The 12,760-nt window shown below is 38.4% G+C and overlaps 1 protein-coding gene across 1 annotated transcript in view; it reads left to right on the forward strand.

Moving 5' to 3' along the window:
• Positions 1–12,760, forward strand: part of ARAP2 (ArfGAP with RhoGAP domain, ankyrin repeat and PH domain 2) — a 339,747-nt gene that overhangs the window by 127,432 nt on the left and 199,555 nt on the right. The window contains exon 8 of the mRNA XM_006874336.1: positions 8,663–8,841. Within this exon, the coding sequence (XP_006874398.1) occupies positions 8,663–8,841 (179 nt within the window). The remainder of the gene's footprint in view (positions 1–8,662; positions 8,842–12,760) is intronic.

The following is a 12,760-nucleotide window of genomic DNA, read 5'->3' on the forward strand; positions in this document are numbered from 1 at the left end:
GTGTAGTTATTGTTAATAACTACAGAAGAGTGTAGTTATTGTTAATAACTACAGAAGAAGGGCCATTTCTTACTCAAAGCAACCCTGTATTGGGATTTTGAGAAGTGACTAGTAGGTTTGAACCACTCTCCTCTTGTGGTTAGCAGCACAGTGCTTACCCTAAGGGCTACACCAGGTATCTTTTATCTTTAAGCTGGTGATTAGTTTTTTCTATCTCTTTAAAGAATGATGCAGGAATCTTGATTGGAATTGCATTATATCAATGATTGCTTTAGGTATTTACTGATATTTTTGCCATGTTACATTTTCTTATCCATGAGTATGTCATATTCTGACATCTATGTAGGTCTCTTTTGGGTTTTTTGTATAATTCCTAGTGTGGTGTTATAGAATAATCACTGGGTTGCTAACCAGAAGGCAGGCAGTTCAAACCCACCATCCACTCTTTGGGAACCCTATACAAAGATCCTTTTTACATGTTGAAATTGACTTGATGGCACTTAACAGCAACAACAAATAGAACTGTATTGTTGTCTTTGTATTGGTCTTTGGTTTCTGTAGCTAGATTTATTCCTAAGTTTTTCATGTTATGGATGGCTATTATAAAGAGCCATCCATAGCTATTGATGCTGCCATATTGCCAATCCATCTTGCTGTTAGTGGAATGAAATCCAACTGATTTTTGTATGTTTATCTTGTATCCTCCTAATTTTCTGAATCTGTCAATTAGTTTCAGTAATTTTCTTGCTGAGTCCTTGGGACTTTCTATATATAGGGTCATATCATCTGCAAATAGAGTTTTACTTCTTCTTTCCCAGTTTGTTGTTGTTAAGTCCTATTGAGTCGGATAGACATAGTGTAAGCTTTCCTAGGAGAAGCTGGTGAGTTTGAACTTCTAACCTTGTGGCTTAAATTGATCTTGAGATGGAGTTCTTAATAGTCAAAACAAGAGCACAGCCTTCAGTATGGATCACATCGTAATATAAAGAAAACAAAAATCCTCACCACTGGACCAATAAACAACATTCTTATCAATGGAGAAAAGATTGAAGTTGTCAAAGACTTCATTCTTCTTGGATCAACTATTAACACTCATGAAAGCATCAGTGAAGAAATCAAAGGACGCATTGCATTAGGCAAATCTGCTCCACAAGACCTTCTGAAAGTGTTGAAGGGCAAAGATGTCAGCTTGAGGAGTAAGGTGTGCCTGACCCAAGCCATTGTATCTTCAGTAACCTCATATGCATATGAAAGCTGGACCATGAATAAGGAAGACCATAGAAGAATTGATGTGTTTGAGTTATGGTGTTGGAGGAGAATATTGAAAGTGCCATGGGCTGCCAGAAGAAGCAACAAATTTGTGTTGGAAGAAGTGCAGCCAGAGTGCTCCTTGTAGGCCAAGATGGCCAAACTTTGTCTCTCATACTTTGGACACATTTTTAGGAGGGACCAGTCACTGGAGAAGGATATCATGTTTGGTAAGGTGGAGGGTCGGAGCAAAAGAGGAAGACCCCCAGCGAGATGGATTGGCAAAATGACAGTAACAGTGGGATCAAGCGTGGCAACGATAGTGAAATTGGCCCAGGACCAGGCAGTGTTTTGTTCTGTTGTGCATAGGGTCACTGTGAGTCAGTACTGACAGACTTGATGGCACTTAACAACAGTTTCCCTTTCTTGCCAAATATTTGTGCCAAAGACTTCCAGCACAGTAATGATTTAAGAGTGATGATAAAGGACATCCTTGCATGGTTCCTGTTCACAAACGAAATGAAAGTGTCTCTTTTAAGTTTTATACTTTGTTTTCTATATTCCCCTTTCCTCTTCTCCCAACCTGCAGTGCTACAGTTGCAGAAAAATCATGTTTAGATCAGAGTATATTCTCAACAGGATTTGTTCTTAGTACAGTGCTAAGTGCAGTAGACAGAAAAACCTGAAGCCTATTGCTATGAAGTCAACTCCACTTGATACTGTTTCCCTAGAACAGAGTAGAACTGCTCTTTAGTGTTTTTGAGACTGCATGTCTTTCTAAGGAACATATAGCCTTATCTTTCTTGTTTGGAGTGGCTAATGGGTTTGAACCACCAACCTTTCAGTTAGAAGCTCAATGCTGAACGTACTGGAATACCAGGTCTCCAAAATCAATATAGACATACAGTAAATGCTTGTTATTGGAAAGAAGAAATATCATGGTGTTAACACAGTTAAAAGGTTGCATACTATCCAGCTATGCCCAAGACACTTTTCAAAGTGGAAATTATCACTTTAGTTTGGAATATGACTTATCAGATTGCATTTTCATGCTAAAGAATGGATACACGTACAGCCAAATACAAGTGACACTTGTACTCTGTTTTATTTGTTTCAATTATCTGTTTCTCTCCATTGGCATGGGACATTGAGAATAAACTGTATGTTACTATTAATCCCTGTTCTGTTTCATGAATGTTTACTTCCGATTAGTGAAAGAGGCCCTCAGGAGCTAGATAATTCCTGTAGGCTCTGAGGGAATCATTTGTTGAGATGCAATCATAGCATGCTTAATTCCAGCAGATGCAAATGCCAGTTTCCAGTCAATACCTGAGATACTGAGTCATATGCTAATGGTAATCTAAAGCCATGGACACTTTGGCCCAGTTCATTTAATTATTACGTACATTAAAAACTCTGTGATTTGTGAGGGTTAACACAAACAAATAAAAAAATCACATAACATTTACTTGGCAAGAATATCGTATGTGAAACTAATGTTCACAAGTAGAAATAACCAAGTTAAATTGAAGGTCTGTTGCTGTCACTGAAAATGCAATAAATTATCATCGTGCAATCTGGATTTGCTTATGTAGTTGTGACATGTAGAATAGCTGCTGCATGTTCACATTCACTTGTTGCTGTTAAGTACCGTGGAGTCGGTTCCAACTCATAGTGACTCTGCACAGGGTTTCTGAGGCTGTAAATCTTTACGACAGTAGAAAGCCTCATCTTTCTCCCATGGAAGAGGTGGTAGTTTCGAACTGCTGACCGTGAGGTTAGCATCCCAATTCGTAACCACAGTGCTACCAGAGCTCCTTTCACATTCACTTAGCTACCTGAATATTTTCAATCTTAGTTTATGATATGTAATGATGTTGAAGAATTTTGATCAATATTTTGTTTTGATATGTAGGATGAGCACATTGCTAGGTAGGATGAGATCATTCAGTAAAACATTGTCAAATAAGTTTTTAATAAGTACTTTTGCTTTGGTCATTAAAATACCAACCAACTCGTTTTAGTAGTTTTGGAAGTGAGCAAAAATTAAAATAATTAAAAACGAAGACTCATAATTATGAGCTACCTTTGAATTTATGGTTGAATGTGATTAAGGCTGATAGGAGACCTATTTCAATCCGCAATGAAGGTACTTTCAGCAGATCTGTTTTACAAGAATCTCAGAACCTGTCCAGTTTCCAAAGCTTGAGCTGTGTTTACTTTTACTTTCTGCTTCTTGAAACACTATTCAACTTGGGATACAAATATTCTCTACCCCCTTTCTCCTGTTGCTTTGACAGTCCCTTTTTTTTTTTTTTAAGCTAGTGCCCATTCCAAATGCTAGATAAAGTTATACCTCATGATTTGTCGATTTCTTCTTTTACATAAAAAATGTACCCACTACTATGACAAATTGGATACTCCATTAATATATTGTCATTGTTGTTAGTGCCTGATTCTGACTCACAGTAACTCTGTATAGGGTTTCTAAGGAGTGGCTGGTGAATTTGGGCTGCCAACCTTGTAGATAGCAGTCCAGTGCTTATCCAACAGTGCCACACCAGGATTACTATATGAAAAACATTGAATGAGCAGAGATAGTTCTATTAATAAAATGAGATCTTTTACCTTTTTTGTGTGGCCAGTTCATGGTTCCAGATTGATTTACTTTTCTGAGTAATAAATTTTATTCTGTCAAATACATTCAATGACTCAGCCATTTTTTAACCCTTCTTTGTTCTTTTGTTTCCATTTTCATTGTATTTTAATTCCCTTTTGATTTATTCAGAAAGGAAACTTGGTAGTGCAGTGGCTAAAGCATTCTGCTGCTAACCTAAACATGGGTTTGAACACCGTAAGCACTCAGAGGGAGAAAGGCGTGGCAGTCTGCTTTCAAGATTTATAGTCTTGGAAACCTTGTTGGATCGTTCTAGTCTACACTTTAGGGCCACTGAGTCGAAATGGACACAACAGCAACAGGTTTCCTTATTTTTTTCAGGTGGTATAGGGAAGTCTTTAATTCTCAGGCTTAGTTAGATGCCCCATTTCTGCACTTGTCTAGAAAATTTATATCAATCCAGTACTTCACTGGGCTCACCATTCACCAGAAAGCCTGGTCTTCACTGACTTCATTTCTTGCAATACAAGACCTGAGTTTTCTCACCTTGTCCAGCAGTACTAGAGAGCCTGCCGGGTGATGTGCGATGTTTACTGAAAACAGATCCTGAAGCTCTTAAACAACTAAGTTATAGAAGGAATGAAGCTTTTGATTACTTTAAAAAGCTTTTGATTACTAGAAAATTTCAGTGTAGGCTCTTTGTTTGTTATAGTGGTTAAAAAGCTAGATAAAGACTTACAATGTGGAGATGTTTGGGGTTTTTTTATTACATTATTCCTGATGTCCAAGATTTCAGAAGAGGTTAGTCTACCTGCCATTATCCTAAACTTGTCCCTTCCTTGTTAAAATCATAATAAAAACAAAATTACTCAGTGTAGATTCTTTAGCCACATTTCCCATTATTTTTTGAAAGAAAAATAAAAAATATACACATATACAAGTTAAATGCTGAATATATAGTCGTCTTGCTTTAAAAAAATTTTTTTTTACAGCTTATATTGTGAATTGAGTGATAGTTTACATGGGAGAACATCAGTTTTGCACTCATCCAATCATATTTCATTTTATTACAATGATTACAGTGCCCTTCATGCATCATCATTCAACAGTATTTGCTACTATTCCCTCTTTATTCAGGGGAGGGGGTATGTTCACAAAAACACTCAGGAATATATAATCATTTAACCAATCAAAGGGCACATTCTGCAAGCCTGCCTCCTGGCAGCCAGTACATATCCATTTTCCTTCCATGGGTCTAGAGTCAGCTGCCCTCTGTCTCCACGTCATCATCTCTGGCTCCATCTCTGGTGTTGCTGCCTCTCTGGTTAGGGTCCCACATTCTCCTCATGTTTTTCTTTATTGATGGTCCTAAGGTCCTTTGTTCCTAGAATGTAAGATTAACTACTCCCCCCACTTATGTTACAAAGCTTCCACCTTTAGAGTTGTGACAATCACAATTAATCATGATAAGTTTGAATCATAAGAGTTATCCCAATCTCCTTTCACCAGACCCATCTAGACAAGTTGAAAACTATTCAATGGGGACTATCCCCCCCACACTCTTAAACTAAACTCCCTCTTGAATACTTGTAAGCCAGCCACTTCGTGTTTTCATAGCCCTCCTTGTCCCCATTTTAGGTAGCCAATGTCTGAGTTGCCCATTCCTATGAACCCTTTTTCTTCCCTTTGTTTTTGCATTTCTTTATCCTTAGGATCCTATTCCTGCTTTCCTGACTTCTAAACTCATGTTGTCTTTTGAAGAACTAGCACAGATACCCTTTTTTGATGGTGCCAAGAATAGTTGCCAGCTAAAACATTTGATTCTCCTGAAATTCAATAATCACCTTCATCAAATAACTTACTTCGTTCGATTCACTTGACTTACATATCATTTGGTATCATTTGTATGGCATTTGTACTGTGCTCTGTTAACCACAAGGTTGGCAATTCAAACACGCCAGCTGCTCCTTATGAGAAAGATAAGGCTTTTTGCTCCCAACAAGATTTACAGTCTCTGAAAATCTATACAATGTCACTATGAATTGGATTTGATTTGATAACATCTAACAAACAATCTAATGTGACTTACAGCTCAGATGGACTTACAGTTATTTGGGGACTTGATTACAGTCATATTCTAGAACACAGTCTGCTGTCCGTGTTAAAGGACAATTAATGCCTGTGGAATGAGAATCAGGTGTTACCAGATAGCGTGCTGTTGTTAGTCGCTGTAGTGAGAGAGGAATGGGTAAGTGGCTATAAAGGCATACACTTCAAGTACGGTTGTCGTTGTTGTTAAGTGCCGTCGAGTCGTTTCCGACCCATAGCGACCCTGTACGGGGTTTCCGAGGCTGTAAATCTTTACGGGAGCAGAAAGCCTCATCTTTCTCCTGCGGAACAGGTGGTAGTTTCGAACTGCTGGCCTTAAGGTTCGCAGCCCGATTCGTAACCACTACGCTACCAGAGCTCCTTAAGGTAGTGTAGGTGTCAAGTAATATAAACTTGAAAGTCATATTTTTGCAGCATTTAAGTAACTGTTTTACCAAGTACAATTTTTTAATTGATGAGGAGTAATATCACTTTTTAAAAGCCCGGCTAGTGTAGTGGGTTATGAGTTAGGCTGCTAACCGCAAGGTCAGTAGTTTGAAACTACCAGTGGCTCCACAGGAGAAAGATGAAGGTTTCTGCTCCCATAAGGATTTACAGCCTCAGAAACCCTATACAGGGTTCCTATGAGATGGAACCAAGTCAGTAGCACACACCCACCACCACCACCACCAATATCACTTTTATTAAGAAATCCGTTTCATGAATAATCTGAGTATTTCTCACATATTAACATGCATTCAAACCACGTAAGGATCTTCTCTTTTTTGAAACTTTTAATTGTGAATTGAGTGCAAATTTACAGAACAGATTATCAGTCTTACAATGAACAAACCATACACTTGGTTTTCTCTCAATTTTTGTCTCTTCGTGTATCAGCAGCTATCCTTCTTCCTCCCTGTGGTTATTTCTATTCTGCCTGCCTTCCTATCCTTTTTGAATGCTGTCATTAGGGAAATGTTGCCCTTTTGATCTTGAATGTTTGGCCATTCCATGGTTGTTGTATTATTGTCTTCCCCACCCTCACCCCCCATCCTTATCTACCACTACTTGGCTGAAAATTGGACCAAGAAGGTCAGTTAAGGTCCAGATGATGAATGGTGGCTGAGTACCATCATCTTAAGTTCCCAGTTCCCCCAATCTCTTTCTGACCAAGTAAACCTGGCCGTTTTTAAAAATATTTTTTTGTTTTGTTCCACATTTCTCCCACCTTATCTGGGACCTTCTAATGTGATCCCGTTCAGAGCAGTTGGTAGTGGTAGCTGGGCACCATCTAGTTCTTCTGGTCTCAGACTCATTCATGGAAACTGATGGTCATGTGTTTCTTTAGTTCACTGGACTAATTGATTCCAAGCATCTTCAGTTTTCATCACTCCTCTTTATTCTGTACATGGAGAGGACCCATAGTTGCACTTAAGATGGTCATTCATGCTCTTTTAAGATCCCAGGTGCTACTCTCCAAAGTAGGTTGTAAAACATAGTCTTTGGGGACTGTTGTTGTTATTAGGTGCCACCTGGTTAGTTCTAACTCAGAGCAAACCTTCGCACACAGAAGGAAACACTAGCTGGTCCCATGCTCTTCTCACAGTTGTTACATTTGAACCTATTGCTGCCGCCACTGTGTAAATTTATCTCATAGGGGCTCTTACTGTTTTTTGCTGACTCTCCATTTTTTGAAACATGATGTCCTTTTCCAGGGACTGATCCCTCTTAACATTTTCGAAGTATGAGAGATGAGGTCTTGTATCTTGGCTTACAAGGAGCATTCTGGCTGCACCTATTCCAAGACAGATTTATTTGTTCTTCTGGCATTCCATAGTATTTTCGATGTTCTTCTCAAACACCATAATTCAAATTCATCCATTCTTTTACAGTCGTCCTTATTCATTGTTTAACTTTCACATGCATGTGAAGTGATTGAAAATACCATGACTTGGATCAAATGCACCTTAGTTCTCATACCAATAACTTTGCTGTTTGGGGGACTGTGTTATGCCAGTTGACCATGATGTCCCATGAGATTATGGTTCGAAGTCCCTAGGCCCAACAACTTGTTGCCTCTAGGTGTTTAGTGATTTCTAAAAGTTTTCATAATTTTGCCTCCTGGATGCTCCACACATTCATGAATGTATTTGTAGCAATGGTAAATACCCATGTATAGAAACCCAGGAGGATCTTCCTAAAATGCAGGTCATTATTGCCAGTTCTGGTGTGGCACCTGAGATTTTTCATTTCTTACAAGTTCTCAGGTGAAACCTATGTTGCCGATTTAGGACTACTTAGGTGTAGTGCTGTTCTTTTCCCTTACAGACATGAGCTATTTTTCCTTGCTTGTTTTGGTGTAGTACAGTAGGAAAAGCACCAGACTGCTAACCACAAACTCGGTAGTTTGAACCCACCAGCCATGCTTTGGAAACCCTATATAGGATCATTATGAGTCAGAAGTGATTTGACCACACTTAACCACAACAACACAATAGTATTTATATTTATCATTGTGGGAAAGCATCTGTGAATGATTTGTTTATATTTATGTATCTGTATGCTGCTGTTAGATTACATCGAGTTGGTTCCAACTCCTAGCAACCCTGTGTATAAGAGAATAAAACACTGCCCAATTCTGTGCTGTCGTCTTCTGTATATAACTTATATAGAGATGGATTTATGCATTTCTCCTGTCTTCATTTACAGAAGAGCGAAATGACTGGATCAGCATCTTGTTAAATGCACTGAAATTGCAGTCCCTTACCTCACAGTCTCAAGCAGTTGTTGTACCTGAGAAATGTGGCTATCTTGAATTGAGAGGCTATAAATCCAAAATCTTCACTGTGTTACGTGGAAACAGCGTGTGGCTATGCAAAAATGAACAGGTGAGCTATGTTACAATAATTGAAAGTTTCTGTTCCTTAATTAAATGAATAACTGTTTTTTTTGTTAGATTTACTATTTTCCCCCTTATAGAATGGCTTTTGTCTTGAATACCACACAAAGGAAGAATTGTGTTTAATTCTCTCAGTTCCTGCTGCAGAAAAAATCATCTACATCCGATTTGGGCTGGGAGAACGATTTTAAGGGGCTGAGGAAAAAGAATCACTGCAAATAATTTTTGATAAATATTTCTTTGTTCAAATAACTTTTTACAACTGTGGAAGAATAATTAAGAGTCAATTACCTCTACAGCTGTTGTTGATTGACTAGGCCCCATTCTTGGCTCACTTTACCCCTCATGTATTGTGATACAAAATTATAGAGAAAGCACAGATAATGTGCTGCAATGAGTTTACAGGTGGTTTTGCTTTGATTTGTTTTGGAGCAGATGTGTTGTCTTGCAGAGGAAGTAATTGGCTAAAAGAAAATGTTGCACTCTCACACATACCCGTCTGTCTATTTGCCTTTCTACCTATCCATAATAAGCTTAAATTTTGGGGTGATTGAATTTGCTTAATATCAGTGGATTAAAGAAAGAACATACATATTTTAAGGAAACTAATTAAGGAGCTCTGGTAGCGTAGTGGTTACGAATCGGGCTGCGAACCTTAAGGTCAGCGGTTCGAAACTACCAGCCGCTCCGCGGGAGAAAGATGAGGCTTTCTACTCCCGTAAAGATTTACACCCTCGGAAACCCTGTACAGGGTCGCTATGGGTCGGAACCGACTCGACGGCACTTAACAACAACAACAACAACAACAACAATTGTGGGTTAATGCTCTGGACTGCAAGGTCTGTTTGGACCACTAGGTTGATGTTTCAAACTCACCAGCTGCTCCTTGAATTTTCTTTACTCCTACAGATTTCTTGTTTTTATGATGCTTTTGATGTTGGGAACAACTTTTTATATTGTCCTCTTACAGTCTAGAATATACTAGATGCCGAAAAAATTATTTGCAAAATTAGACTATGCATTTGGTTGTCTGATATAAGATGTACTCATTTTATAATAACGTTGTAATGGGTTATGAGGCTAAATATAAATGCTCAGTGGTTTCAAAAAAATATTAAAGATAGCAACTCAAAATAAATAGTAGTTTCAAACAAATTAACTATAGATCTTTATCCAAAGCTTCCTGTGAACTTCAGTGTAAACTTCTTGGTTATGTTTTCAGAAAAGATTCCTTAGCCAGTTAACTGTTAGGAGCATCATTGAACACTTCTGGCATATTAATTAATAACTTAGATAGTTAATGCATGCCTCAAAAGAATCGTGGTATACAGTTTAATAATGTATATAAACTGAATATGAAGACTCTGTGGAGTAAGATTATTAAAACCTTAATTATTTCAATGAAGGTTAAAAGTGAATAATTAGAGTGTATCAGTATGGAAGTCACTGTGCTAAATTAATTGCAGCTTTCTTCTTTTTTTTTCCTTTTACTTACACAGACCTGGGAAACTTCAAATTATTAGTTTCATAACTCACATTAGGTAGACTTTCTGGATTTGTTATTTGCTAGAAGTTAGGTGGTAGTAGTTACGTGCCATGGAATTGTTTCTGACTCATAGCAAACCTGCTTAGGGTTTCCAAGCCTGTAACTCTTTATAGGAGCAGAAACCCTTCCACGGAACATCTGGTAGATTTGAACTACTTACCTTGCACTTAGAAGTCCAACTCATAACCCATTATGTTACCAGAGCTCCTTAGAAGTTAGGTGGTGGTGGTTTTGTGCCATGAGTCAGTTCTGACACATAATGTTGTTGTTGTTAAGTACCTTGGAGTCGGTTCCGACTCATAGTGACCTGCACAGGGTATCCGAGGCTGTAAATATTTATAGGAGCAGAATGCCTCATCTTTCTCCAGTGGAACCGCTGGTAGTTTCGAACTGCTAACCTTGAGGTTAGCAGCCCGATTCGTAACCACTACACTACCAGAGAATAGCACCCCTGTATAGGATTTCCAGGAGTCCTAGTGTGGCGCTGTGGGCTAATGCGTCAGACTGCAAAGTCGTTTGAACTGCAACATCGGTGGTTCAAACTCACCAGCTGCTCCTTGGAAACCCTATACTGGGTCACTATGGGTTGGAATTGATTAGATGCCACTTAACAACAACAACATAGGGTTTCCAAGGCTTGGATCTTTACAAGAACAGAAAGTGTTGTCTTTCTCCTGCTAAGTGGCTGGCAGATTTGAATTGTTGACCTTTTGGTTAGCTTGTAATCCACTATGCTCTCAGGGCTCCTTTAGAAGTTAGGTAGACATTTTCAAAGTTTTATTAGGACTTCCTGATAGTGAAAAATCTGTTGTTATGTGCCATCAGATGCATTTGAGTATAAATAGCAGTACTGTTGTTATTGTCAGTTGCCATCAAGTCAGTGCCAGTTCTTGGCAGCCCCGTGTGTAGAAAGAATGACTCCATAGGGTCTCAAAGTCTGTGACCCTTAGTAGCAAATTACCAGGTCTGTCTTCCAAGACATAACTGGGTGGATTTGAACGTACAACCTTTCAGCTCGTAGTTGAATGCTTAACTGTTTGTGCCACCCAGCTATTCCTAGTAGTATCAGGTACTGTGCTAATTAATATATACACATTTCCTTTTAATCTTCCCTGTGGATCTAAGAACAAAATATTCTCTTCCATGTATTATAGTTGAGGAAAATGATGATTAACAATCGTGTCAGAGATTACAGTCTGTCATAAGGAGTTCAGTTTATAATTAGACCATTTTAACTCTGTCAAGCTTTTTAATAACTATACCAAATTGTTTTTCAAAAGTCTACATTTAAAAGAAATTTTCTGGCTAGTGACCTTTTAAAAGTAGCCCAATGATTCTTTTCCTTGAATAACGTAATTGCTTGAGAGTTTCAGGATACGTGTTCAATAAACATTGCATACAACATGGCAGACACTGTAGTAATGATTGACATGCCGAGAAGAAAGACAGTTTTTATATTGTACGTGATGAAGTCCAAGAAGACCAGTCTTTATGATGGATGGTGAGCTGAGTGCCCTATTGGATTTGTACAGAAACTATAGAGAAATGCAGAAATGGGGCATTTTACTAAGCCTGAGAATTAGAGACTTTCAGGTTGTTGTTGTTAAATGCTATTGAGTCAGTTCCAACTCATGCAACCCTATATAAGGTTTCTGAGGAGCAGCTGGTGAATTTGAACTGCTGACCTTGCAGTTCCAATCGACCTTTCCATCCAGTGCATTATCCCACCACAAACCCAATGAACCTGTTGCCATTGAGTTGATTTTGACTCAGTTCTACTCTTCCTTTGTAGAGCCACTTTGTCCTATAGGGTTTCCAAGGCTGTAAATCTTTAGGAAAGCACACTGCCACACCTTTCTCAGTTAGAGTGGCTGGTGGGTTTGAAAAACTGAACTTTAAGTTAGCAGTGAGGCCTAAGAATGAGAACCCTTTTCATGTACCAAACCAAAACTGTAGTCAGTTAAGTTAATTTTGAGTTATCGTAAACCTGTGTGGTATACTAGAACTGGCCCATAGCTTTCCAAGGGTCTAAGTCACTATGGAATCAGACTGTCGCTTCTTTCATCTGCACATTGGTTGATGGATTGGAACCATCAACTTTCTGGTTATCAACTAAGCACTTTAACAACTGAGCCACCAGGGCTTCTATGTCTATCTACTCAGTAATACATGAATTCATTCTTCTTCTTAAAATTTAATATCTTAATGATGGATCCTTGGACTTCTTCCCCCATCTCTTGAGGAGTAATTATATTTTGATGTATGTATATTTCAAGTTCTTTTTACTGTGTATTAACATGTTTGTGTGTGAGGAGACTTAAAAAAGTTTATGGAAAAATGGAATTGAATGAAAATGAACTTC

The sequence above is a fragment of the Chrysochloris asiatica genome, unplaced genomic scaffold (genome assembly GCF_000296735.1).
Source record: "Chrysochloris asiatica unplaced genomic scaffold, ChrAsi1.0 scaffold00269, whole genome shotgun sequence".
NCBI lineage: Eukaryota > Metazoa > Chordata > Mammalia > Afrosoricida > Chrysochloridae > Chrysochloris > Chrysochloris asiatica.